Source organism: Bos javanicus, chromosome 7 (assembly GCF_032452875.1).
Source record: "Bos javanicus breed banteng chromosome 7, ARS-OSU_banteng_1.0, whole genome shotgun sequence".
Taxonomy (NCBI): Eukaryota; Metazoa; Chordata; class Mammalia; order Artiodactyla; family Bovidae; genus Bos; species Bos javanicus.
In genome coordinates this window covers 5,835,221-5,860,020 of record NC_083874.1, presented here as the reverse complement: position 1 = coordinate 5,860,020, position 24,800 = coordinate 5,835,221, and the positions used below count along the sequence as shown (strand labels likewise).

Below are 24,800 nucleotides of genomic sequence, written 5' to 3'. Positions count from 1 at the left end.
GAGTCAGACTGCTTGGTCCTGGGCCACCAGGGGTCTGCTGGGTGGAAGGTTCTAGGCTCAGCTGCCCAGTGGTGGGGCCCAGCTCTGGGTGTCTCTGCAGCAGTGTTCAGTTCTTCAGCAGTGGTCATAAAGCAGGTGCTTAGGAAAGGCAGGTTTGACCATGGTCATGCCAGGGAGGGCCAAGTCCCTGGAGGCTCTCAGACCAGCTTGGAATCGCTAGTCTCAGGGGTTGGCCTGGCCCTGGGGAGGCGCGTGGTGTCACCAGCTGTTGGTGACTGAGTAGATGGCAGGAGTTCAGCTTCAAAGGCCACGGGGCCTGGGCAGGTCTTGTCCTTCAGCCTGTCCTTCCCCAAGGCTCACCCACACCTCCCTGGCCCCAGGGGGCTGTGTGCCATCTCCTGCCTGCGCTGTCCATGGTGTGGGTGGGGTCCCATGGCCTCTCCATGGTCTCCCCAGCTTAGGCCCCTCAGCTGGCCTCCACCCACTCCTCCTGCCTTTGGGGCCCTCCTTAACTCGGCTCCCCGCAAACACCACACTCTGCCTTCCCACACCTCGTGCCTTTGCACAGGCTGCTCTCCTGCCTCTAGTGAACCCTGATGTCTTTTCTATGGCCTCCCAAAGTGCCCCTGCCTCACGCTGGCTCCACCAGCCCTGGGGCAGGGACTTTCTGACTCTGAGCCTCTGGATGTGGACCCCCTGAGGCTGGGAGAGGCCACGCCCATCCCTGATCACTCAGTGAAGGGTCCTGGCCACTGTGACAGCGGTGTGACAGCGGTCACACAGCAGGGCCGTGCCAGCCCTTCCACGATGCTGCCCCCGAACACACCGTCCCCATAACATGGAGACTCAGGCACCAGGTGCCTTCAGACGCCCACACCCCGAGTGCCCCCTGTGGCCCTTGACTTCTCAGATGTCAGCCTGGGAGGCAGATCTGCCAGAAAGGGTGGCCTTGTACGACCGACCGAGGCTGGCTCAGGACCCACACCTACGGCCTGACCTGCTGATTCCTGTCAGCACTTTTTGAGATTTCTTCCTTTGTCTAGGAGGCTGAAGATGGGGCCTGAGGCTCTGCAGCTTCTCCCAGGGGGACCCCTAGGCCTGGATTTCTGGAGTTTTCCATACGTTTGGCCTGGAGACCCAGTTCTTAGGCATTCCCCAAGGGTCTCAGGACAGAAGGGGAACCCACTCTGGGCCTACCAGTCCCCCAAAGAGCTGGCCCCAACCTTGTCATAAGGCCCCGGAAGTCCCCTTTCAGCAGCTCCGCCTTTGGGCACTGTTGAAATATACTTTTTATTGCATTTCTGCCGTTTTACAAAAATATGACAAAATAAATTAAAAACAAATAAATAATCGCCTATTCTGGGTGTGTTTTCTGTTGTTTTGGGGGGGTTTCTTTTTGTTTCCCCCTATCCTGGTCGAAAAGAAAACGGCAGATAGAGGGGCCCCAGGCCCCCGGCCCTGCCCCAGGAGGGGGCAGCCAATACTGGGGTACATCGGGCCCGGCCCAAGTGTTTTCTGGGTGGCGGCCGCCGCCCCGTCTGTGATTGATATTGCATATGAAAACAGGAAGGCAGGCGGGCGGAGCTAATGCCAGCCGCTGGGCCAGCACACGGCCTGAGGACTGGGACTGGAGCTGGGGCTGGGCGAGGGCGCGGGGGGCTGGGGGGGCACGGAGGTGGGAGGCGGCAGCGGCGGCGGCGGGAGGCTGTAGAAGCTGGCATCCCCCGGCAGGGGCTGGGGGACAGGCGGGGGCCCGGCGAGAGCGCAGGGCGGGCAGTCAGTGGCAGCAGGGGCCTGGCGGGGAGCGGCGCCCTCGCCCCCGCAGCCCCACGGCCCATCCCACTGCCAGCAGCCCGCGGGGGGCGTCGGGGGCCGAGGCATTGGTGTTGGCGGCGGTGGCGGCGGCGCAGGGCTCCGGCTGCGGCGGGTGCGGAGGGCCGGGGCGCCCACGGGGGCCAGCGCTGTCCCTGCGGAGGCGAGAGGGGCCGTTCCGGGGAGATGCCGTCCCCGCCGCTGGGGACCCTGCCCGCGCTCCCTCTGGGCTTTCAGGCACATGGAGGGCCTTATTGCTTCTGATCAGTGACAAGGGGTGGGCTTCTTCGGGTGCATCCCCGGCCTCTGGGCACTGGGCCCCTCCCCTTCACGGAGAGAGGGAAGTCTGAGGAAGTCCCGCTGACTTCCGACCTAAGTCCCTGGTGCTACAGCTGCCACCTCTTGGGCTCCCTGGGATGGGTCGCTGGACCCCGGGCATGAATGAGGTGGGAGGGGGGGCAGTGAGGCCTGTGACTCTGCTCCGCGGACACAGGGCTGCAGCCCTGAACTCCCCTAGTGGGCAGCCTGAGCCCCACCTCCAAGGAAGGCCTCCAGGAACAGCTTGGGCTGCAGGACGGGGGCTTGCATAGAGGCCTGGGGGTTCCGGTCCCCCAGAGTGAGCTGGGTGTGGGGTCTCATGGGGGCAGGAAAGGCTAGGCCAGGTGGTGAAGGGGGCTCCCTCATCTCTCCTGGCACCAGAGCATGGCAGGCGGGCACCCTGGGAAGGGATCTGGGGGACAAGGGACTTTGGCATCCCTCCCCCGGGGATGAGGAGGGTCAGGCACAGGGCTCCAGGCTCTCAAGGACCCGGAAAGACTGAGTAGGCTTTGATCAACAGGCTCCATGTACCACACACCCAGGTCCCCAACTGGTACTAGGAGACCGAGCCTCCCCTGTCCGCTTCAGCCCCTCTGCCCACGCCTGGACACCCCAACCCTACCCCCAAAGCCCAGCCCAGAGTCCCCACCCCCGAGTTAAAGCTTGTGACCTGAGCTTTCCTCTTCGGGCCGGGGTGTGTCCGGCTCCTCAGCTGCAGCCTCGTCCGCCAGCCCACTCCGCTGGGCTCGGCAACCGCCACCGCCGAGGGTCCCATCCTGCCGGGCCTGCCCGCCCGCCCCGTTGGACCCGGCCTCCGCCCGGGCCCCACCGAAGGGGAAAAGTTTGCCGGCGTGGAAGGCCTTGGGTGGAGAGTGGCTACGCTCTGGGTCCCGCCGGGTCTCAGGTGACTTGAGGAATTTGAAGCTAAGGAAGGCTGGCAGGCGGGTGTCGCTGCCAGTGGGCGACTGGGCAGGGGTTGGCCGGGTGGTGAGGTTGGCCCCTGTGCCGGCCGGCGAGGAGGACGAGGCCCCAGACGACAGGAACTTGCCCTGCAGCGGGATGATCTGCTTCAGCTTCATGACGTTGTTAGGTGCCAGCAGGGACCCCGGGCGCTTGGGTCGCTCCGGCCCGTGGCCACCTGCCCCACTGCCCTTGGCCTTGGCCGAGGTTTTCTCCGGGGCAGCAGGGTCCAACCCAGAGCCCTCAGCTCGCGCCTCCTCTCTGCCACTGGCGTCGCGCTCCCTCCGGGCATGGTGCTCGGCGTGGCGCTGCCGTTCCTCCTCCTCCCGCCTACGCCGCTGCTGCTGCTGGTAGCGGTGCTGGGCCTGGCGCTCGTGTCTCTGAGGGCAGAATGGAGCCATTACGGGCACTGGGAGGAGTGAGTGTGTGAGCAGCTGCCCACCCAGGCCCAGGCCCACGCTAGGGCTCTCCTGCAGAAGTGGGGAGAGATCCACACACTTCTTGGGTTCCAGCTGCATCCCTGGACCCACCCCAGGGCTCTCAGAGAACTGAGAAGAGAGCAAGCATTTACTGGCCACCAATTCTGTCCCCGGTCTCATGCCAGACACTGTCTTAGAAATTGGGAGAGTTAAAACAAATATTGGGCCTCAGCAGTTCCCTGCTTTCTGGAGAACTGGGGAGAGACAGAGCTGTGACTGTCCAGTGGCCAGTAGCCACACACGGCATTGTTAATTAAAAAAAAAAAAATTATTATTTTTGGGCCCCGCCACATGACTTGCAGGTATCTCAGTTCTCAGACCAGAGACTGAACCTGGGCCATGGCAGTGAATCCTAATCGCTAGACCAGCAGGGGACTCCCATGGTTTTGTCACTTTAAATAACTGAAATAAGGTAATTCCCTGGCAGTCCAGTGGTTAGGATTCTGTGCTCTCACCGCAGAGGGCCCGGCTTTGATGCCTGGTTGGGGAACTAAGATCCCATAAGCCACGAAGCATAGCCAATAAACAAACAACCAGGTAACTGAAGTAAAAGCTCGGTTTCTCAGTAGCACCAGGTCCCATTGCAAGCGCTCATTGGTCATCTATAGTAACCGGCTACATGGGCAACCCAGAAGAGAACATTTCCATCACTATTTTTGGGGCTTTCCAGGTGGCGCAGCAGTAAACAATCTGCCTGTCAATGCAGGAGACTTCTCATAAGAGACTTGGGTTCGATCCCTGGGTTGGGAAGATCCCCTGGAGAAGGGAATGGCTACCCACTCTAGTATTCTTGCCTGGAGAATTCAATGAACAGAGGAGCTTTGTGGGCCCCAGCCCATGGTGTCACAAAGAGTTGGACACTGAGCAGCTGAGCACACACACATGGGGGGCTCCACTGGCTGGTGGCGATGAGCTCCCTGGCCCGCTCTGCAGCTTTCTGGGGAACGTGGCACAGGCTGGGCTTCTAGAAAGCATCGGCTGTGTCCCTGACCCCACACAGAACAATGCCCGGCACGCTGGCAGATGACAGTTCCTAAGTGCTGGCCTGGTGCGGGATGCCACCAGGACCCCAGAAGGGACCAGGTCCTTTTGAAATGCTAATTATTACCCTAGGCTTCCCTGGTGACTCAGATGGTGAAGAATCCGCCTGCAATGTAGGAGACCTGGGTTTGATCCCTGGGTCGGGAAGATCCCCTGGAGGAGGGCATGGCAACCCACTCCAGTATTCTTGCCTGGAGAATCTCATGGACAGAGGAGCCTGGTGGGCTACAGTCCATGGGGTCACCAAGAATCGGATACGACTAAGCAACAAACACTAACTGCACATCTACCCTCCTAAGGATGTGACTGCCCAGCCAGGTGACGCGTAGAGGCGACGCGGGGAGAAGCCCCTCGGAGCAGAGATGTAAAGCATGCCGGGCCCTGGCCCACGTACCTTGAAGGCCTCCCGGCGCTGGTACTCCAGCTTGGCCATCTCCTCGGCCACCCAGCCCGGGATGTCGGGGATGGCCACATGGATGAGGTACTTGAGGAGCAGAGCGAAGTGCTGAGGCGACAGAGGAGGAGGCTGCAGGCACGGGGACACCCCCCAACCACCGCCTGGGTCCCCCACCCGGCCACCGGTCCCACCTCGAGCACCACCACGGACACGATGGCTGCCTCGGGACTGAGCCAAGGGAAGAGGCGCTGCAGCTGCCCACACTGGCCAATTAGATAGCAATTGACCACGATTGCCAGGACGCCCATGACCTCCATCACCTTCTGCGGGGGTAGGGGGGACAAGGGGCTCAGGTGGGGTCTGGCCAGCCCCCCCAGCACCCGCTCCACCTCTGGGCATCCTGGCTCAGAGCCCTTGGCCCTTCCCCACCTGCCACTGGCCAATGCTTTCCACCCGCTGCCCAAAGGGCCGCTGCAGCCCCGTGCACAGCTTGAGGGCGTCACTGCGGATCTCGATGAGGTTGTTGATGAGGGCACAGAGGGCAGCCAGGGGGAAGGCAGACGAGAAAAGCACGACATAGCCAAACTGCACGAACATCTCCTGGTAGTCCTGGAATGTGTCCTGTGGGCAGGCACGCAGTGGGTGGGCCTAGGCTCTCCCCCAACTCAGGACACCTCTTCCCTCAGCCCACCTTCCTCTCATCAAGCCCGCCTCCCTCAGATTATCCTTCATGGACCCAAGCTCAGCAAGGTTAGCAAGTTTCTGACCACATAAGGGTGAGCGGCTCAGTTGTGTCCAACTCTTTGCAGTCCCATGGACTGTAGCCATGGGATTCCCTAGGCAAGAAGACTGGAGTGGGTTGCCATGCCCTCTTCCAGGGGATCTTCCTGATCCAGGGATTGAACCCGTCTCCTGCATCGCAGGCAGATTTTTTACCGTCTGAGCCACCAGGAAGGCCCTGATCACATAAAGGGGCCCATCATTCCTTCCTGTCGCTCCCACCCCACCTCCACCGTCAGACCGTGTGCCCAGCCCGGCCGACGGCCCTGCCCCCACCCTCAGGTGCCCTCCTCACCTCGTATTTCTTCATGCAGCTCTCGAGCTCCGCCTGGGTGAGCTGAGACGAGTGTTCCTCCTCGGGTGGGTCGATCCAAGACGACCGGTTCTGCCGCCGCTGCTTCCGGGCTGAGTCGCCTGAGCCCGGCTCTGGATCCGGGCCCCCATCCGGCCCCTGGTCTCGGCCCTCGCCTCCAGCCCGGCGGAGCAGGACAGCCGGGGGAGTCTCCCGTTCGGGGCTGCTGGGAGCCCCCTCAGCCTCATCGTCCTCCTCGGCCAGTGTGAACACGCCCGGTTCCAGCCCCTTCTCCACCATGGTGGGGCTCCCCTCCTCCAGGAGGGCCTCCTGGCTTGGGCCCGGCCGACGACGCCCAGCCCCCCGCTCGGCAAAGCTGACCTTCTTCAGTCGGAGCCCGCAGTCCAGGAGGCCGCCCTCCTCGCCTTCCTCGTCCTCATCCTCCTCCTCTTCGTCCTCCTCCTCCTCCTCTTCATCCTCCTCCTCTCTGCCCCCCCGGGGCCCGTCCCCCACCTCTCCCCCTTCCCCCGCCGGCCGCCGCTCCACCGCGGCCTCCTCTTCCTCCTCAGGTGCCCCGCAGCCCCCGCTGAGACACCTGCGGCCCCCACCACTGCTGCTGCCACCACCACCCTCTTCAGCCGGGGGTTCGAGGTGGCGGCGTGCGGGGCGCCGGAGGCTCAGAAGGCCAAGCAGGGCACGGGCCAGCTCCCAGGCCGCCCGCAGGCCAAGCTCTCCTCGGCCCAGCCGCCGATACAGGTGGGGCTGCAGAACCTCTCGAACATTCTGGAGGAACTGGCGGGTGATCAGCAGTGTGGCCAGCATCTGGGGGTAGGAAGGGGGTGGAGAGCGGCCTCGTGGGGGGCGGGCGGGGCCCTGGGCACTGGGACAGGCTGTGGGCACCCACCATCCCAAAGCACACATCCAGCCACAGCCTGAGCCCAGTCTGGATGTCCCCGGGCACAGAGGCAACCCCAAGCCACAGCTGGGCGGGCCACAGCGCTTCTAGCTGATCACCTGGGAAGGCCATGGCCTCCCATCATGCCACACCTCCCGGATCTCGGCTGGTGCCCAGGGCCTCCAGGGGCTCTTGACACCTGCACGCAGTCAGTGGAGCCCCATCCCTTCAGAGCATGCACCCTCGGCTAGGCGTGAGGCCCCCGGCACAGCCACACTGACCACCCTGGCAAGGCCCCGAGGGCTCGCCACCACCTGCCCGTACTTTGGCCCGGGCCTCAAGAAGGAGGCCCTGGAGGGAGAGGAGGAGCAGGCGGAACCGCAGGGCCACGAGCGGGACCAGCACCGCCCAAAGCTGCCGCTCGAGGCTCTGGGACAGGGACAGGACGATCAGGAGCTGTGGAGGGACCGACGGACAGGTGGACAGACAGATGGGGGGGGCATGACAGGCAGAGAGAGAACACACAGACAAATGGACAGAGAGGAGAGAAGGATGGAGGAGGAAGGGAGGGGCTGGAGAGCCCTTGGACCCCTTGGGCCGGTCTGGCCCCACAGCCAGCTGCCGTGGGGGCACTGCTTTAGGCCAGGCTCTCACCTCTTTCAGGCGTTCCATGTCCTTGAGGTAGAAGCCGATGTAGAAGAGGCTCAGGTATGAGTTGACGAACTGGAACTGTGCGAAGCAGGCAGGGGGGTGGTCACCCTGCCATGTCTGTCCCAAGGAACCCCCATGTGTCCCCTGTAGAACCCCTGCCTGGGGACTTCCCTGGTGGTCCAGTAGCTAGGACTTTGTGCTCCCAACGCAGGGGGCCTCAGTTCGATCCCTGGTCAGGGAACTAGATCACATGTGCCACAACTAAGACCTGGTGCAGCCAAATAAATAAATATTTAAAAAAATAAAAGAAGCCCTGCCGGCTTGCTGGCCACCACTCACCAGGACGACCTTGATGATGAGGTGCTTCTCATAGGCACTCTCCAGCCGATAGTTCTCTGGGGGCCAAGGAGACGAGTGAGAGTGTAGCCCAGGCCGTCATGGGCAGCAGGGACCCCAGAAGGCAGTGGGGCCCATCCTGCTGGGGGCTGAGCAATGGGACCTCCGCTCACAGGGCATACCCATGTCGTTGAGCCAGACAGCCAGCTTCTTATAGCCCTCGGCACTTGCGCTGACCAGCAGGGCCAGCATGACTTTCGGCAGGAAGCGGGCAAGACGGGGCAGCCCCTTCACGCTCAGCACCAGCTCCTGCAGGAACAAAGGGGTTCAGAGGTTACCCCGGTCGCTGGGCTCGGCTCGGGGCCCACCTGAACAGGTTGGGGCCGAGGCCAGGGCTAGGAACTGGAGGTCACCTGGAGCTGGAAGCAGCCGAGCATGAGCAGGAACACGCAGGCTAGGCAGGTGAGGCACAAGGGAAGACTCACGAGCATCTGGAAGAGCAGCCGCTTCCAGGGCGGGTAGTAGAACTCCTCGGCCTGAGTCACGGGGCTGATGCGCCGCACGCCCTGGCAGAGGGTGGGGGCATGGCCCAACACAAGATCAGAGGGGCTGCCTCTGTCCCACACCCTTCCCAACCCTTCAAACTCCATGTCTATGATGCTTTGCTATCATGGTTTGTTGTAGTTCAGTTGCTAAGCCGTGTCTGACTTTGTGACCCCATGGACTGCGGCACGCCAGGCTTCTCAGTCCTTCACCTTCTCCTGGAGTTTGCTCAAACTCATGTCCATCGAGTAGGTGATGCCATCCAGCCATCTCATCCTTGCTATCAGGGTGTGTCCACTTAATGCACCCTCCCTAGTCTCTCAAATCCAACTTTCCACACCTCTCCCTTCGGGCATGCAGATCCCTTCACTTGGCAAACCTTCTCAGAAGCTGCAGCCCTACTTCACCTCCCACTTTGTTCTTGTAATGCACTTGCTCAGTATGTTTTCTCTTTTTTACCCCATTCTTGAAGTCCCTGAACTCAGACTGCCCCAACTGACCCTGAACTGGGGTCGTGGCTCCTCCACAGCTTCCCCGGGTGAGTCCAGTGTTCCCCACTTGTAGGCCAGCTCAGCCCCCCTCCGTTTCCACTCCTCCAAGAACAGCGTTGACCAGACCACGTTGAAGAGGGCAAAGACCACGCAGGATACATCCCGGCTTGTCTGAGGGTGACAGAGGAGGGCTGCAGTGTTGGCTGGCCCAGTCCAGGGAGGAAGTTGTCTGAGGTGTTCCACCCCCTGTCCAGTCCACACCCGGCACCTGATCAGCCTCTGTGAATGTGTACAGGACTGAGCCGAAGACCGCTGGGTACACCATTGCCGATGTGTAGAAACCCAGCCAGGCAAAGTACATGGCAATCTTCACACCAAAGTAGTCACAGATCTCATCTGCCGGGGATGAGGAGGGGGCGGTGCCAGTCAGCCCTGCCTGCCTCCTCGGACCCCCACCAACCCCCCACTCCAGCCAGGACCACACCTAGAGGCTGGTTTTCACACACAGCCTGCACCCATGACTTCATGAGACGGTTCAGGATGCGCTGCTCGTGGACTGGGAACACCTGCTGGATGATCCCGCGGGCCGCCAGTTCAGGGACTGTTGGGGAACAAGAATGGGTGACCCCACCCGTCTGCCTGTTCAGTCCTCCTCGGATGAAACCCAACTTATAACTTTTTGCCTGCTCTTAAACTAGCAAACGCTTTTCCCAGGAGAAGAGTTCTGGGTGAAAGGAACATCATTCCTCAAAATCTGGGAGGTGCAGGGGCAGGTGGGGAAGGGTGCTCGAAACCTGGGAGGTGCGATCCCAGTGGGGAAACCCGTTTTTAAACAGAGCTGCTTGGTTTCAGCTCATTCCTCCAAACGTCTGAAGAATGGTGCAAAGCTGGCATTAGAAGGTTAACTTGCAGCGGCTGGTTTCCTGGGGGATACTGAGGCCCAGAGCTCACCACACAATGTGTGGAGAGCTGTCCATGGTCCTGCCCCAACCTTATCGCAGACCCAGAAAAGGGTTTCTCCTGGACCTGCCTCCAAGGAGACAAGCCCCACCCCTTGCTAAGGCCACACCCTTCAGCTTATTGATTGATCTCCAGGCCCCGCCCAACTCTTCGGGAGACTCTGATTGGTTTCATCTAGGCCCCGCCTTCCTAACCCTCCTACGTTGACAGCAGTCCTCTAAGAGCCCCAGCCAACTCCCCACATATGATTGGAAGCTTGGGACCACCTCACTCACTGATTGGCTGGTCCTCCAGAAAGCGCACATTGTGTAGTGCCTCGCCCTGCTTGGCACGAAGGTTCTGCAGCCAGAAGCGGATGATGCTCTGGCGCTCCTGCAGGGGACAGGGCGTGAGCACAGGGAGCAGCCGCCCACGGGCTAGGAATGTGCGCTGGGGGCCAGAGCCGGCCGCACCTGGGAGGTGAAGAAGCGCAGCTCACTCTCCACATTCTCGTAGATGAAGTCCTCCTCGCAGGAGAAGCCGCGGGTGCCCCCGCCAAACTCGGCCTTCACTGCTTTGCGCAGACCCAGCTCGTCGGCCCCTCTGAGTAGGCTGCGGGAAGGGCAGGGGAGGTGGGATCACGGGGAGACCCTGGCTCACCATCCTGGAACTAGGGATGGTGTACCTGGTGGACGTCTGGGACAAATGCAGGGTGGCTGGACCTCGCAGTTGGCGCTTGGAAGGGCGGGGAGCTGAGTAGCAGGGTCAGCGAGAGGCCAGGGACAGGGACTCGCCTCTCATATGTGGCAGTGACGAAGAAGGCGTACGCGCGTGTGTGGCGGTGGTGGCGGACTTGCACGATGAGCTCGGGGATGCCCACGCGGATGTGGTTCAGCAGCCATAGCAGCGTGTGGTCATCGGTCGTATCTGCCAAGGGGCACAGGGACCAATGGCTCTTGCCAGGAGTGACAGGGGAGCCCGGCTCGGGGGAATTCAGTGTAGGCCCTGGGCGGGTGAGCACAGACAAGTACCTGGGAAGGTCATCAACACGTCACAGTTTTCCGTGGGCACCGTCTTCATCCACGCTTTGTGGGACACCAGATACCGACCTACCTGCAGGAGCCGCTTCCCAAAAAGCTTATCTGGGGAGCAGGCAGCGCAGGCTGGGGTCAGGTCATTCTCAGATGGCCTAGCCTCCATCCAGTCTTAGTCCCTCCAACCCTTGCCTCTGATCACACATTCGCCAGGGCTCCTTGGCACTCAGCTTGGCATTCAAGGCCCTGTGAGCTCTGGCCTTGGCTTGTTTCCTTCCCTCCACGTCCTTGTACCAACCAGGCCCTTCTCCAGGAATGCCCTTCCCCCAGGTCCTCCCTTACAAATCTTACTCATTCTTGAGGCCCAGCTCCGCCTCCGAAACCACAATCGATGGGGTGCTCACTAACAGCTCTGAGCACCTCACTACATTATGTCAGCGTCTCCTCATAGCTGGGTGCGGCTCTTACCCCCATTTCACAGGCGAGGAAACTGAGACCCAGAGCATTTAAGTTACCCAAGGTCACAGAGCCCAGCAGGGATTTGAACCCAGGACCGTATGATTCTGTATCCTCTGTGGAGAGGCGCTCTTAAGCGTATCACTGCTCAGCAGCGATCGAGTAGCCCAAGGGGTGACTGGGCTCAGTCCCGCACCGGGGCTCTAGGAGGGGCGTGTCCATATCTTTGCGCTGGGACCCCACACCCGCTGCACCGTTCCAGCCGCGCTCGCCCGGCCGCAGCCGCAGTGCCAGGAAGAGCCGGTGCCTCGACTGGACTCCAGGCCCGGGACGGCTGACTCCAATATCCCTCCCCGTAGACCTGCCGCGAACACCCCAAGCACCTGCAACCCTGTCAGATCCAGGCGCTGCACACGTACCCAGAACTCCGGACGCCGGGGCTGCAGGCTCGCCCTCCGGCGGGGGCCTCTTGCCACGCTCGCCCTCCAGGGACGTGCCCCCAGCGCCGGAGGTGGCTTCCGCCATTGCGAGGGCAGGTCAGGTCAGGGGCTGCGGGCGGCCCAGGCGCCTTGGGGCCGCGGTCTCATGGGGCCGGTGCTGCCACCGAGCGCGCCTGAGGAGGAGACAAAGGCCGCGCCCGCCCGCGCCGGCCGCCGTCCCCGCGTGCCCGAGCGCTGCTTCTCGTCCCCGCCCGCGCGGAACCTCGATTCTCCTTCCCGGCCCCGCGCGCGTCGTTCTCTGGTTCTCGACTCCGCCCGTGATGTTTTCCGAGTTTCGTTCTCGCCCGCCCACCTCGTTCTCTGGTGTTCGTCCCCGCCCGCGCCGAATTTTCATTCTCCTCCCTTTCCCCGCCCGAGTTGGTGTCCGGTCTCGACACCGCCCGCCCTGGGCCTGGATTCTCTGCCTTAAAGCCTTAGTTTCCCCGTCGGTTTGGAATCTGAGATGGTCTTGCGGGTAGGTGGTGTGGGTGGGGTTGGGGGGAGCGGGTGGTGAGCCTGGTCGCGGGAGATTCTCGGTAGCAATAACTCCAACCACCACAGGGAGAGTGAGAATAAGTGTATCATGTCTTAGTACATGCTGGATGTGTAACACCATCTTTGTTACCTAGGACACTCTTCAAGCCCTCTTTGTCCAGTGAACTGCTGCACCCTTCAGGATGTAACGTCCTCAGAGAGGACCCGATAGAGTTCCCAAATTTCAGTTCAGTTCAGTCGTGCCGGCTCTGCGACCCCACGGACGCCAGGCCTCTCTGTCAATCACCAACTCCCGGAGTTTATTCAAACTCGCGTCCATTGAGTCGGTGATGCCATCCAACCATTTCATCCTCTGTCATCCCCTTCTCCTCCCACCTTCAATCTTTCCCAGCCTCAGGGTCTTTTCAAATGAGTCAGCTCTTCGAATCAAGTGGCCAAAGTATCAGAGTTTCAGCTTCAACGAATATTCAGGACTGATTTCCTTTAGGATGGACTGGTTGGATCTCCTTGCAGTCCAAGGGACTCTCAAGAGTCTTCAACACCACAGTTCAGAAGCATCAATTCTTTGGCGTTCAGCTTTCTTTATAGTCCAATTCTCACATCCATACATGACTACTGCAAAAAACCATAGCCTTGACTAGATGGACCTTTGTTGACAAAGTAATGTCTCTGTTTTTTAATATGCTGTCTAGGTTGGTCATAACTTTCCTTCCAAGGAGTAAGTGTCTTTTAATTTCATGGCTGCAGTCAACCATCTGCAGTGATTTTGGAGCCCCCAAAAATAAAGTGTGACACTGTTTCCACTGTTTCTCCATCTATTTGCCATGAATTGATGGGACTGGATGCCATGATCTTTGTTTTCTGAATGTTGAGCTTTAAGTCAACTTTTTCACTCTTCTCTTTCACTTTCATCAAGAGGCTCTTTAGTTCTTCACTTTCTGCCATAAGGCTGGTGTCATCTGCATATCTGAGGTTATTCATATTCCTCCTGGCAATCTTGATTCCAGCTTGTGCTTTATCCAGCCTAGCATCTCTCATGATGTACTTTGCATATAAGTTAAATAAGCAGGGTGACAATATACAGCCTAGATGTACTCCTTTTCCTATTTGGAACAAGTCTGTGGTTCCATGTCCAGTTCTAACTGTTACTTCCCGACCTGCATATAGATTTCTCAAGAGGCAGGTCAGGTAGTCTGGTATTCCCATCTCTTTCAGAATTTTCCACAGTTTATTGTGATCTACACAGTCAAAGGCTTTGGCATAGTCAACAAAGCAGAAATAGATGTTTTTCTGGAACTCTCTTGCTTTTTCGATGATCCAGCGGATGTTGGCAATTTGATCTCTGGTTCCTCTGCCTTTTCCAAGTTTAGCAAATAAAAATACAGTTCTCCTAGTTAAATATGAATTTCAGATAAATGAATAAATTTTTAGTATATCCCCAATATTACATGCTTCCCGGGTCCCTCAGTCAGTAAAGAATCTGCCTGCAGTGCAGGAGACCCAGGTTCAATCCCTGGGTCTTGAAGATCCCCTGGAGAAGGGCATAGCAACGCACTCCAGTATTCTTGCCTGGAGAATCCCCATGGACAGAGGAGTCTGGAGGGCTACAGTCCATGGAGTTGCAAAGAATCGGACATGACTGAGCAGCTAACACACATACACACACACACAAATATTGCATGGGTCCTAATTATACTGACAGAATAATCCTTGTTCATCTGAAATTTACATTTAATTGGGGGCCCTGTATTTTCTCTGTTGTCTGACCCCCTGACCATCCTCTGTAGCCTCTTCCATTGGACTGATAGATCAGCGAGGGCAGGGGCCCAGACTGATTCTTCGTGGTTACACGGTAGTCATTTGATGTATACTTTTGACGGATGGAACAGCTTGGAGACAGCGAACGTCATCATTCACTCCTCTTCTACAAATGAAAAGAAAGTGTTTTTTTAACTTTTTATTTTGTAGTGGGGTATAATCAGTTAACAATGTTGTGATAGTTTCAGGTGAACACCCAAGGGACTCCGCCAAACATATACATGTATCCTTTCGCCCCCAAACTCCCCTCCCATCCAGGGTGCCACACAACATTAAGCAGAGTTCCATGTACTATAGAGTAGGTCCTAGGTGGTTATCCATATTAAATACAGCAATGTGAACATGTCCATCCCAAACTCCCTAACTGACAAATGAAAAAACTGAACAGAGCGAGGCGTGGAGCTAACCATTAGAACTGTACTCTGTTCCAGTCTTCCCTAAGGGTAGTCGCGCCACCCGCCCGCTCGTCCAAGAACCAGAGAATTCGCCGCGTGACAGTACCCCCGGAGACCCCGCCTATCCAGTGCCTGGAATTCCACCATCAGCGCTTTATTTCGCCGGCCGGAGCTGTCCCGGGTTAACCTGAAAATAATCTCCCCTTTCTGGCTTTCGGGGAGCCAGAGACAGACGGGACACACAACTCCGCACGAGGAGACCGGGGCCAGAGTAGCCCAGAGAGGAGAGAGGACTGTGCTGGGGATCCTAGGGAGGCTTCCTAGCGGAGGGGACCTTGGAGCTAGGCACTGAGGCTCTTTGTCAAGGGAAGGGTGTCTGAGGCAGAAGGACGGCGGGAGGGAAAGCTGGGGAGGGGCGAGAAACTGTAGACTTCTGAGAAAAGGAGAAGTCTTCCCAGAAATTTGGAATAGATTTCCTCAGGGCCAGGGCGTAGGTTCCCCGGAACTCATCCCTCCAGGCCACCGAGATGCTCTTGAAAATGAAAGGCACTCAGTCGTGTCCGACTCTTTGCGACCCCATGAACTGCAGCCCACCAGGCTCCTCTGTCCTTGGGATTCTCCAGGCAAGAATACTAGAGTGGATGGCCACTTCCTTCTCCATGGGATCTTCCCGACCCAGGGATCGAACATGGGTCTCCTGCATTTCAGGTAGATTCTTTACTGTCTGAGCTATCAGGGAAGCCCCCGAGATGCTCTTGCTTCGACTCAAACCCTCGCCTTCCTATAATTTCCATTGCCCTGTACCACTCCTCATTTCCGGTGTCTAGGAACCTGGTCCCTCTAGGATCCTAAAAATTCTGTCTAATGTTGCTGGAGGAACACCATTTCACTGCACCGCAGCGTGCGAGCCCTCGGCTTCTTTCCCTGTCATTAGCCAGTAGAAGCGAAGATCTTCAGTGGATGGGCGGTACGTTTTCTACGGGGCCCAATGATAATCGAGAATTGTTGAGCACTTTACCAGTCACGCCGCGGAGTGGGCGGAACCTCCTGCGAGGACTTGCAGACCCCCGCGGCAGGGTGGGCAGGCGGGGAGCTGATTGCGAATCCATGTGGCGGGGGCTGTGGACCCTGGTATCCCGGGCTGCACGTGGGCCTCACAGGTGGGGTGATCTGGGCAAGGGCTGTGACAGCGTAGGGTGTTGCTCGGGCCCCAAACCCTCTCCCTGGGATCTGGGGGCTCGGTTCCCTGCGGCAGGACCACCTTTCGCTTCCGTCCAAGCCCCACCCCCTGCCGCAGAGCCCACCACAATCCAGTCTTCTTCTGGCCTCAGAACTTCCGATCAGTCCATCCCCTAGCCACAAAACTTCCACTTGGGGGAATCACGCGACCATCGAGCCATCTATCCACCTGCCACTCTGGCGTCAGAGCTTCTCAGATGCACTGACTCTCCTCCTCTCCAGTCCCAGACTGTGCACGCGCCAGGGCAGTGGTTACCGGGCCCCCGGTTCCGGAGCCACTATCTTCGCTCTGAGCTCTGGCCAAGGCCGCTGCGGCATCGCGGTGATCCGAACCAGCGGCCCTGCCAGCGGCCACGCCCTCCAGAGCCTCACGGCGCCGCGGGACTTACCCCCGGCCCGCAAAGCCTGCCTGCGCCTGCTCAGCGACCCCCGTTCTCGGGAGCCTTTGGACCGCGCGCTGGTGCTTTGGTTTCCAGGTACGGGACTTTCAGATCCGGAACCTCAAGTAGCTCCTGTGACCCAACTTCCTCCTTCCAGGCGGTCGCCCAGGCTGTATCCTGCTGACACCCATCTCTTCAACATACTAGGTCCCCAAAGTTTTACCGGTGAGGATTGCGCGGAGTTCCACGTGCATGGAGGGCCGGCCGTGGTGAGTGGTGTCCTGCAGGCCCTGGGTAAGTCTGCAGCCTTGGCTTTGAGGTATTGCTACGCCGGTGACCTGGGTACGGGCCAGGGGCCTCAGGATCTTGAACCTTCCCGCAGGCAGTGTGCCAGGGCTGAGGCCAGCGGAAGCAGGCGAGTTCACCAGGAGGGCGTTTGCCCACGGGAAGCTGAGCCTGACGGAGGTGGAGGGGCTGGCAGACCTGATCCATGCAGAAACCGAGGCGCAGCGGCGACAGGCCCTGAGGCAGCTCGATGGGGAGCTAGGTGACCTCTGTCGCGGCTGGGCCGAGACCCTCACTAAAGCAAGTACACTCATACCTTGCCGCAGAGACACTACCTAACCTTTTCCTGTGTTAGAGTTTCCTGTCTATGAGCCTCCAATCTGGTCCCTTAAGGTCAGGCTGGACCCGGGCACCCACTCGGGGTGAGTTTCTGTATGACCACACTACCCACCTCTCCCTCCCTCAGGCTCTGGCCCATGTAGAGGCCTATATCGATTTTAGTGAGGATGACAACCTGGAGGAAGGCGTCCTGGATCAAGGTGGGTCCCCCTGGGGGTGGGAGGCGGAGACATCTGGCATCCAGCCCCCCCAGGTCCTCTTACTCTCTCTCTCCTTTCCTCCATCCACAGCTGATAGTGAGGTGCGGAAGCTGGAGGTGGCGCTGGGCGTACATCTTCGAGATGCCAGGCGCGGGCAGAGGCTCCGCTCAGGGGCGCACGTGGTGGTTGCGGGACCTCCCAACGCCGGCAAAAGCAGCCTGGTGAACCTGCTCAGTGCGTGGGCAGGGGGCGGGGCTCAGGGCAGGGGGCGGGGCTGGGAGCTAAGCTGCTGAGCTTTCTGGGGTAGGGAAGGGGCCTGGGAGGTTGAAAACTGTCCGTCCCGGGGGTGGAGCCTAAGGGAGGGACCCTCTCATCTCCACCACACCCGCTTCCTCTGAGCCCACCCCCACCCCCAGGCCGGAAGCCTGTGTCCATCGTGTCCCCGGAGCCGGGGACCACCCGAGATGTTCTGGAGACCCCCGTGGACCTGGCCGGATTCCCAGCGCTGCTGAGCGACACTGCGGGGTTGCGGGAAGGCGTGGGGCCTGTGGAGCAGGAGGGCGTGCGGCGTGCCCAAAAAAGGTGGGCAGGAGGGAGGTAGGAGGGGGAAACGCGGGCCCTTTGCTGTTTCTACCAGTTGCATTTCTCTTTCATTAGTCCTTAATGAGGAGAGATTACTAAACCCCGTTAGGTGGGGCCTCAGTTCTTTGGGGAGGGCAGCTTTTGGGTTTGGCCTTTACTCCGTCCCTGCCGAATGCTCTTCATTGCGCAGCTCTGGGGTCCATGCTCCATTTTCCCGCCTCCCAGGCTGGAGCAGGCTGACCTCATTCTGGCCGTGTTGGATGCTTCTGACCTGGCCTCTCCGGCCAGCTGCAACTTCCTGGACACCGTTGTCATCCCGGCAGGAGCCAGGAACCCCAATGGGAGCCGCCAGCGCCTTCTGCTTGTGCTGAATAAATCAGACCTGCTGCCCGCTGGGCGCTCAGACCTCCATCCTGACCTCCCCTCCCACCTGTTGCTGTCTTGCCTGACGGGTGAGGGGCTGGACGGCCTCCTAGAAGCACTGAAGAAGGAGCTGGCTGCACTGTGAGCCCCCTTGCCCACTGGGCAACCTCGCTCTGTCCAAGTTTGGGGGCTAAGCCACTGGCTTTGGGCAGAGCTGGCCCTGCCAGCTCAGTTTCTGTATCTAAAAACGGGGTACGATTGTTCCCCTTCCCCCCACTTTGAATGCCGAGAGAGACCTTATCCTTTGTCCCTTCCAGGTGTGGGGACCCGTCCACAGGCCCACTTATGACACGGTCGAGGTACCAACACCACCTCCAGGGCTGCCTGGATGCCCTTGGTCAGTACAAGCAGGCAAAAGACTTAGCCCTGGCAGCCGAGGCACTTCGGGTAGCCCGAGGGCATCTGAGTCATCTCACTGGTGGAGGGGGCACTGAGGAAATTCTGGATATCATCTTCCGGGACTTCTGCGTGGGCAAATGAGGGGACAGCAGAAGCTCAGACCCAGGCTGGAGGAGCACCCGGAAGCCTTGGGGTATCTGGGAACAGCTTAGGCCAAGGGGGGGACCTTGACCGCAAACCACAAAGCCTCTGTTGCTGGTAGTGACTGAGCAGCAGCCGGCCAGATTTTGGGGGTTTGGCGCTGAGTGGGGCTGAAGGGAGGTCCTTTTGGGCCCATGATGCTGGGGGAGGAGGAGTAGAGGATCAAGACGGAGGTTGAAAGGTCTCAGAGGTTTTTGTTTTATAGTTTTTAATTTATTTTGCAAATACCAAAGGAAGGTAAAAAACAGGTGATCCAGAAATATTTGAACACCCTCTCCTTGGTGGTTGTATCCTACGAGAACTTTCTGTATATGTTTGCATATTTGTGCCTATAAAATATATTTTGTCTTGTATTATGTACACAAATTGGTGTTTATTGCTCTGCAAACTGTCCTTCCCCAACACTCACCACCAGCACCACCACCCTGCACCACAGAGCGTGCAGGATCTTAATTCCCCAACCAGGGATTGAACCACTGCCCCCCTGCAGTGGAAGCTGGGAATCTTAACCACTGGACTGCCAGGAAAGTCCCAAGCTGTCGTTCCTTTTGTGGTATTAATCTTGAAACTTTGCTGCTTTTCTGCTCAAATTGACTTGCAAAATCCCTTCTTCCTTTCCAAGCTTAGTCATCCACTCAGTGGATATTTATCAAGTCCCTACGATGTGTTAGAATCGCACCCATCATTTGAGTGCATCTTCGTAACAGCACAATGCAGCGGTTATGTCGTCATAGTTTTACAGATGAGGAAGCTGAGGTTCAGAGAAGTATTTAGTTGCTGAAGCCCCCAGGGGATTTGCACATAAGGTTAGATTTCAGTTTGAGTTCACTGGGGGCCTTCTGGGTGACAGACTGAGTGCAGGGGGCTGGAAACAGAGGAGAGGGGAGTAAGTAGGCATTGCTCCTGCTCCTGTTTTTTTTTTTTTAATTTTCAGTTGTTCTTAGTCTTCATTGCGATGCATGGGCTTTCTCTAGTTGCGGAGCATGGGCTCCAGAGTGTGCTGGCTTCAGTAGCTGTGGTGGGCGGGCTTAGTTGTCCCCGGGATGTGGGATCTTAGTGCCTGGACCAGGGATCGAACCTTCATCCCCTGCGTTGGAAGGGGGATTCTTAACCACTGGAATGCCAGGGAAGTCCGCACTCCTGCCCTTATTAAAGAAGAGACACAGCTCCTTTTGGGGAGGTCGGATGCTTGCTTGCTCAGTCCCTTAGTCGTGTCCAACACTTTGCAACCAATGGACTGTAGCCCTCCAGGCTCCTCTGTCCATGGGATGATCCCAGCAAGAAAACTGGAGTGGGTTGCCATTGCCTCCATCAGGGGATCTTCCCAACCTAGGGATCAAACCCACGTCTCCTCCAACTCTTGCGTCAGCAGGCAGATTCTTTATCACCGAGTCACCTGGGAAACCTGAGTTCTGAAGGCTGCTGTGCAAACGTATGATAAGGAGACCTGACCTGGTCAGGGATGGATGTGAGGGTAGATATGGAATTTACTCTGACATCTGAAAGGTGAGAAGAAGACGGAAGAGGCCAGCAAGAACAACCCAGGCAGAGGGCAGGGCATGTGCAAAGGCCCTGAGGTGGGAACATCACAGTGTGTTTGAGGGGCAGCGAGGTGGCCAGTGAGGCTGGAAGTAGAATGAGTGAGTGCTAGAAGGGAGAAAGAAATCCCGGAGAGGAGAGCCTGATAGTGAAGCCTTTGATTATGGGGACTTATGGGGGATCTGAGCTTCCCTGATAGATCAGTTGATAAAGAATCCGCCTACAGTGCAGGAGACCTGGGTTCAATCCCTGGGTTGGGAAGATCCCCTGGAGAAGGGAACAGCTACCCACTCCAGTATTCTGGCCTGTAGAATTCCATAGACTATATAGTCCATGGTTGGGGGACTATAGTCCAAGGACGAGGCGGTTTGTGGTCACAAAGAGTTGGATACGACTGAGTGACTTTCACTTATGGGGGATCTGCTGTTGAGGCAGTGGCAGCCCACTCCAGTACTCTTGCCTGGAAAATCCCATGGATGGAGGAGCCTAGTAGGCTGCAGTCCATGGGGTTGCTAAGAGTCAGACACGACTGAGCGACTTCACTTTCATTTTTCACTTTCATGCATTGGAGAAGGAAATGGCAACCCACTCCAGTGTTCTTGCCTGGAGAATCCCAGGGATGGGGGAGCCTGGTGGGCTGCCGACTATGGGGTCACACAGAGTCGGACACGACTGAAGCGACTTAGCAGCTTAGCAGCAGCTGTTGAGGTGATGAAGCAGCAGAGGGCGCTTTGCCCTAACAAAAAAAGTGCCTGACACTCCAGTGACGTTCCAGCCCCCTAAGGTCCCAGGGATCCAGGCTTCCACGACCCACCTGATGGAATATGAATAGTTAACTCCCCTTTTGCCAGAGGTGGAAATGGAGTCTCAAATAGGGTCAAGCTCTTTTCCAGAATCAGAAAAAAATCTCCACCTCCAGTAGTTGAAGATACAAACTCTCAGATTTCAAGGGACACAGGAGCAGAGGCTGGGAAGTTTCCAGGGCCCATCACGCAACTATAGGGACTCTCTGACTCCATTTCATCATGGCTTCATTGCAATATGTCACTTTCTGTTGATTTGTTTGTTTGACAGCTGGGGTCCGCCCTGAATGGGGGGCTCCTGGAAGGGAAGGGTCACGCCAGTTCAGTCCGTGGATATTACTATTAGGTCCATTTTGCAGAAAGACAAGAAGCAGCAATGTAGGTGTAGAGAGGGTGGGTGCCCAGATGTCCTTTGCTTGGGGAGGGTCTGGAGGGCTCCCAGCAGGGAGGAGTGGGGTCCGGGTGGGGAGAAAGATGCTCTTGGGAAAGGATGCCTCGGCCCCGCCCACTTACCCTGTCCCTGGCACATCACGGACTGAGGTCCTTGGCTACAGTCCCTTTTTTCCAAGAAGGGGGAGGTGGTTTGTGGGAAGCAGGCATGGGGGTTATTTATAGAGGTCACAGGAAATCCCCAAAGAGTCAGAACCTCACCCAGTGGCTGGACCACAGGATCAAGGAGGGGGGTCTGCCAATTGCTCCCTGACTAGGACTCAACCCCCACCTGGTTCTCAGGGCAGGGCGGGGCCCACATAGGGCCTCAGCCTGGAGAAGTCAGAGCTCCAGGATCAGGACTGGAAAGAGGGAGGGATGGTGTAGGGGAAGTACCCCGAAGGAACAAGAACTCTGGGGCATCCAGAGGGGCTGCCAGGGGGAGCGATCTCTAGGGTGGGGCCTTGGGGAATTGGCAGGCGAGAACAAAGCCTTCTAGTCTGAGGGCACAATACAGATTAAAAGTCACTGAGTCTTCGGTCAAAGAGTCAAATGTCTGGAACAGCTGCACTGGCTGTGGGGAGGAAGGCACAAGAGAGCTGAGGATTAGGCCTTATTCCCAGGGCACTAAGGAGCCAGGGAGGGTGTGAGTGGGAGAGACACATGGTCAGATCCTGGGATGAATGGATCCCTCTGAACCAGCACGGAGGCTACAAAGGAGGCAGAGGCTGAGGCCCAGGTGTTGGAGGACTGACCTGGTACCGTGCTGTGCTGTGCTTAGTCCCTCAGTCGTGTCCGACACTTGGCGACCCCATGAACTATAGCCCACCGAGCTGGTTGGAAGATTGATATCCTGGGATGCTCTGAATGGGAGAGACCAACCAAGAGTCAAAGACCTGCATCCATGGGTCCAGAGAGTTTAGAATGATGATTTTTTTTTAAATTTATTTATTTAATTGGAGGATAATTACTTTACAATATTGTGATGTTTTTTGCCATGCATCAACATGAATCGGCCACAGGTATACATGTGTCCCCCTCATCCTGAATCCCCCTCCCTCATGTTATTATTATTATATTCATTTCTAGGTGAGTAAATGGAGGCTGAGATCAACTGAGCCAAAATTTGAATGCAGGAATGTCGGGGTTTGGAACCCAAACTCAGAACTGGCTGCTGTCAGCGTCCTCCCCAGGACTCCTTACTCCTGGCTGCTCAGGCAGTAGGCTCAGGGTCAGGGACGTCCCGGCTTCCTTGGGGCCTCCAGACTGGCCCGTCTGGGCGGCTGGGCCTGGCTGACCCTCCTGCCCTTGCTTGGCGGGGCCCCAGCCGAGTGTTTCCTGCAGCGGCCTGTCTCTCGCCCGGGTTTCCGTATCCAGGAAATATCGCTCCTTTGTCCCTCCTGACTAGCTTGCCCTAAGCGTGGCATTGCCAGCTCTGGCTCCTCGTGATTCATCTCCTCCCTGTCAAGGTCCCAGGGGATGGGCTGGGCTGGGGGGACAGACAAGCTGAGACTCTAGATGACAATTTTTAGGCTGTTCTCCGCCCGATGACCATTTGCTTTGTTTCCTGGAGTTTTTGCTTCTCAGGGACAAAGTGCTAGGAATGGGGTTGCAGAATCAAAGGATTTGTATGTCTTCACTTTCCACGCCCCCTTGCCCCCCACCGTGCTCCACAGTTTGTGGGATCTTAGTTCCCCGATTAGGAATTGAACCTGGACTCTTGGCAGTGAAACCAAGGAGTCCTAACCACTGGACTGCCTGGGAATTCCCTGTCTTCACTTTTATTAAATATCATTAAACTTATTTCCAAAAGGGCCCGGATGAGATGGGCATTTCTACCAGTCCTGTAGGAAAATGCCCTTTTTTCTACATCTTCACAAGCAGTAGGGATTATGGCTTTTTATCCTTTTCCTTCCCCCACCCCAGTCTAATTGGTATGATATGATTTCCCTGGGTCCCTCTAATGTGCAAAATTTCCCTGGCTTCCTACTTATTTAGTGATCAGTGAGTTGAAGTGCTCCCAAACTGGACACTGATGCCCTTTCTAACATCTACCTTCCCATCAAAAATCCCCTCAAAAAACAAATGCCTGGGACTTTTGTGAAATTGTTCTGCAATAAGGAGTTTCTGCAAAACAGGCTACAGTTCCTCAGTAATTATCTGTACCTGGGGAAATCTTTGCAAACCTACCAAAAACAAAAGCTACAGGTAGACAATCTGCTTTTTCAGAAACCGATTTGTATTATTTAAGAAACTGCCTTAAAAATGTGTTTATTTACTTCTGACTGCACCGGGTCTTTGTCGCTACGCATGGCTTTCTCGAGTTAGGCAAGCGGGGGCTGCTCTGTAGTTGCAGTGACTTCTCTTGTGGCGGAGCACGGGTTCTTCAGCACTCGGGCTCAGTAGCGGTGGCACACAGGCTAAGTTGCTCCACAGCATGTGGGATCTTCCCAGACCAGGGATCGAACCTGTGTCCCTTGCCTTGGCAGGAAGATTCTTAACCACTGGGCCACCAAAGAAGTCCAAGAAACTGCTTTTTAAATATAGTTATGCATGTGTATAGCTGAAATCACTGTGCTGTACACCTGAAACTTTCACATTATAAATCAACTGTGTGTGTTTTGTGTTCAGTTGCTCAATCATGTCCAGCTCTTTGCGACCCCATGGATGCAAGGGCTTCTCTGTCCATAGGATTCTGCTGGCAAGAATACCAGAGTGGGTTGCCATTTCCTCCTCCAGAGAATCTTCCCTACCCAGGGATCAAATCCACGTCTTCTGCATTGCAGGCGATTCTTTACTGCTGAGCCACCAGGAGAAGCCCCAGTCAACTATACTACAATAAAAAATGAAAAAGAAACTGCTTTTTCAATTTCTGTTTAAAAAAAAAATTTTTTTTAATCTGCTATTTTAAAAAAGCACTAAATTCATATTATTGCTGTCATAATGGGGGGCTTTGTAGGCATTTCATATAACCCTTATTGATTACATGATTTTGCCATTTCTCTTCACATATAGAGATGCCTCAAGCTTCCCCGTTGGCTCCGTGGTAAAGAATCTGCCTGCAACGCAAGAGCTGCAGGAGATGCGGGTTTGATCCCTGGGTCAGGAAGATCCCCTGGAGGAGGGCCTGGCAACCCTCTCCAGTATTCTTGCCTGGAGAATCCCAAGGACAGAGGAGCCTGGTGTGGGCTACAGTCCATGGGGTCGCAAAGAGTCGGACACCACTGAAGTGACTTAGCATGCACACGCACATGGAGATGCCCGCGTCTTGAGGGAAGCTGGCGTCTACCCATGTTTGTTCCAAGTTGAAGGGTCTTCTGTTCTGGGGATGCTGGGGATGGGGTTTTGCGACTTTCATCGTATTCCTAGTTCTTTGGCCACTCAGAGCCTGTTGGTGGCTTTTCAAAGCAGAAATCACGACTCAGGAGAC

The 24,800-nt window shown here is 57.2% G+C and overlaps 2 protein-coding genes across 5 annotated transcripts; one reads left to right on the top strand and one right to left on the bottom strand.

Moving 5' to 3' along the window:
• Nucleotides 1–1,271: 1,271 nt before the first annotated feature.
• ANO8 (anoctamin 8) lies at nt 1,272–12,177 on the bottom strand. Of its 2 annotated transcripts, XM_061421668.1 has the most exons (19): nt 11,844–12,177; nt 10,966–11,076; nt 10,729–10,861; nt 10,408–10,546; nt 10,231–10,327; nt 9,480–9,596; nt 9,264–9,391; nt 9,005–9,166; nt 8,375–8,527; nt 8,144–8,270; nt 7,965–8,020; nt 7,629–7,703; nt 7,299–7,430; nt 6,083–6,901; nt 5,437–5,628; nt 5,199–5,330; nt 5,005–5,115; nt 2,801–3,470; nt 1,272–1,967 (listed from the first exon to the last, which is right to left on the bottom strand). In XM_061421668.1, exons 1-19 carry the CDS (start codon nt 11,947–11,949, stop codon nt 1,585–1,587), a joined length of 3,843 nt encoding a protein of 1,280 aa, XP_061277652.1. In that variant the 5' UTR covers nt 11,950–12,177; the 3' UTR covers nt 1,272–1,584. The 2 variants fall into 2 exon arrangements, with proteins under 2 accessions (XP_061277652.1, XP_061277654.1); XM_061421670.1 differs by lacking the exon at nt 7,299–7,430.
• Nucleotides 12,178–12,284: 107 nt separating this feature from the next.
• Nucleotides 12,285–18,952, top strand: GTPBP3 (GTP binding protein 3, mitochondrial). Of its 3 annotated transcripts, none has more exons than XM_061421675.1 (11): nt 12,285–12,378; nt 14,648–15,319; nt 15,439–15,771; nt 16,073–16,326; nt 16,438–16,524; nt 16,613–16,815; nt 16,982–17,054; nt 17,145–17,288; nt 17,471–17,636; nt 17,862–18,140; nt 18,317–18,952. In XM_061421675.1, the coding sequence occupies exons 3-11, from the start codon at nt 15,476–15,478 to the stop codon at nt 18,537–18,539; spliced, it is 1,725 nt and encodes a 574-aa protein (XP_061277659.1). In that variant the 5' UTR covers nt 12,285–12,378; nt 14,648–15,319; nt 15,439–15,475; the 3' UTR covers nt 18,540–18,952. The 3 variants fall into 3 exon arrangements, with proteins under 3 accessions (XP_061277659.1, XP_061277660.1, XP_061277658.1); XM_061421676.1 differs by having other exon boundaries at nt 17,862–18,088; nt 18,317–18,446; XM_061421674.1 differs by having other exon boundaries at nt 16,982–17,288.
• Nucleotides 18,953–24,800: the final 5,848 nt, after the last annotated feature.

Bases quoted from the DNA above. Each gene is read 5' to 3' on its own strand.
- ANO8 (XM_061421668.1), bottom strand. From the start codon at position 11,949: ATGGCGGAAGCCACCTCCGGCGCTGGGGGCACGTCCCTGGAGGGCGAG. The intron at 9,597-10,230 runs GTGAGTGAGGTG...GTTCCCCAACAG, and splicing joins TCTGGAGGACCAGCCAATCA to TCCCTGAACTGGCGGCCCGC. The intron at 9,167-9,263 runs GTGCCGGGTGTG...TGTCACCCTCAG, and splicing joins CATTCACAGAGGCTGATCAG to ACAAGCCGGGATGTATCCTG.
- GTPBP3 (XM_061421674.1), top strand. From the start codon at position 15,476: ATGTTGCTGGAGGAACACCATTTCACTGCACCGCAGCGTGCGAGCCCT. The intron at 15,772-16,072 runs GTGGGGTGATCT...CCTCCTCTCCAG, and splicing joins GCTGCACGTGGGCCTCACAG to TCCCAGACTGTGCACGCGCC. The intron at 17,637-17,861 runs GTGGGCAGGAGG...CCCGCCTCCCAG, and splicing joins GTGCGGCGTGCCCAAAAAAG to GCTGGAGCAGGCTGACCTCA.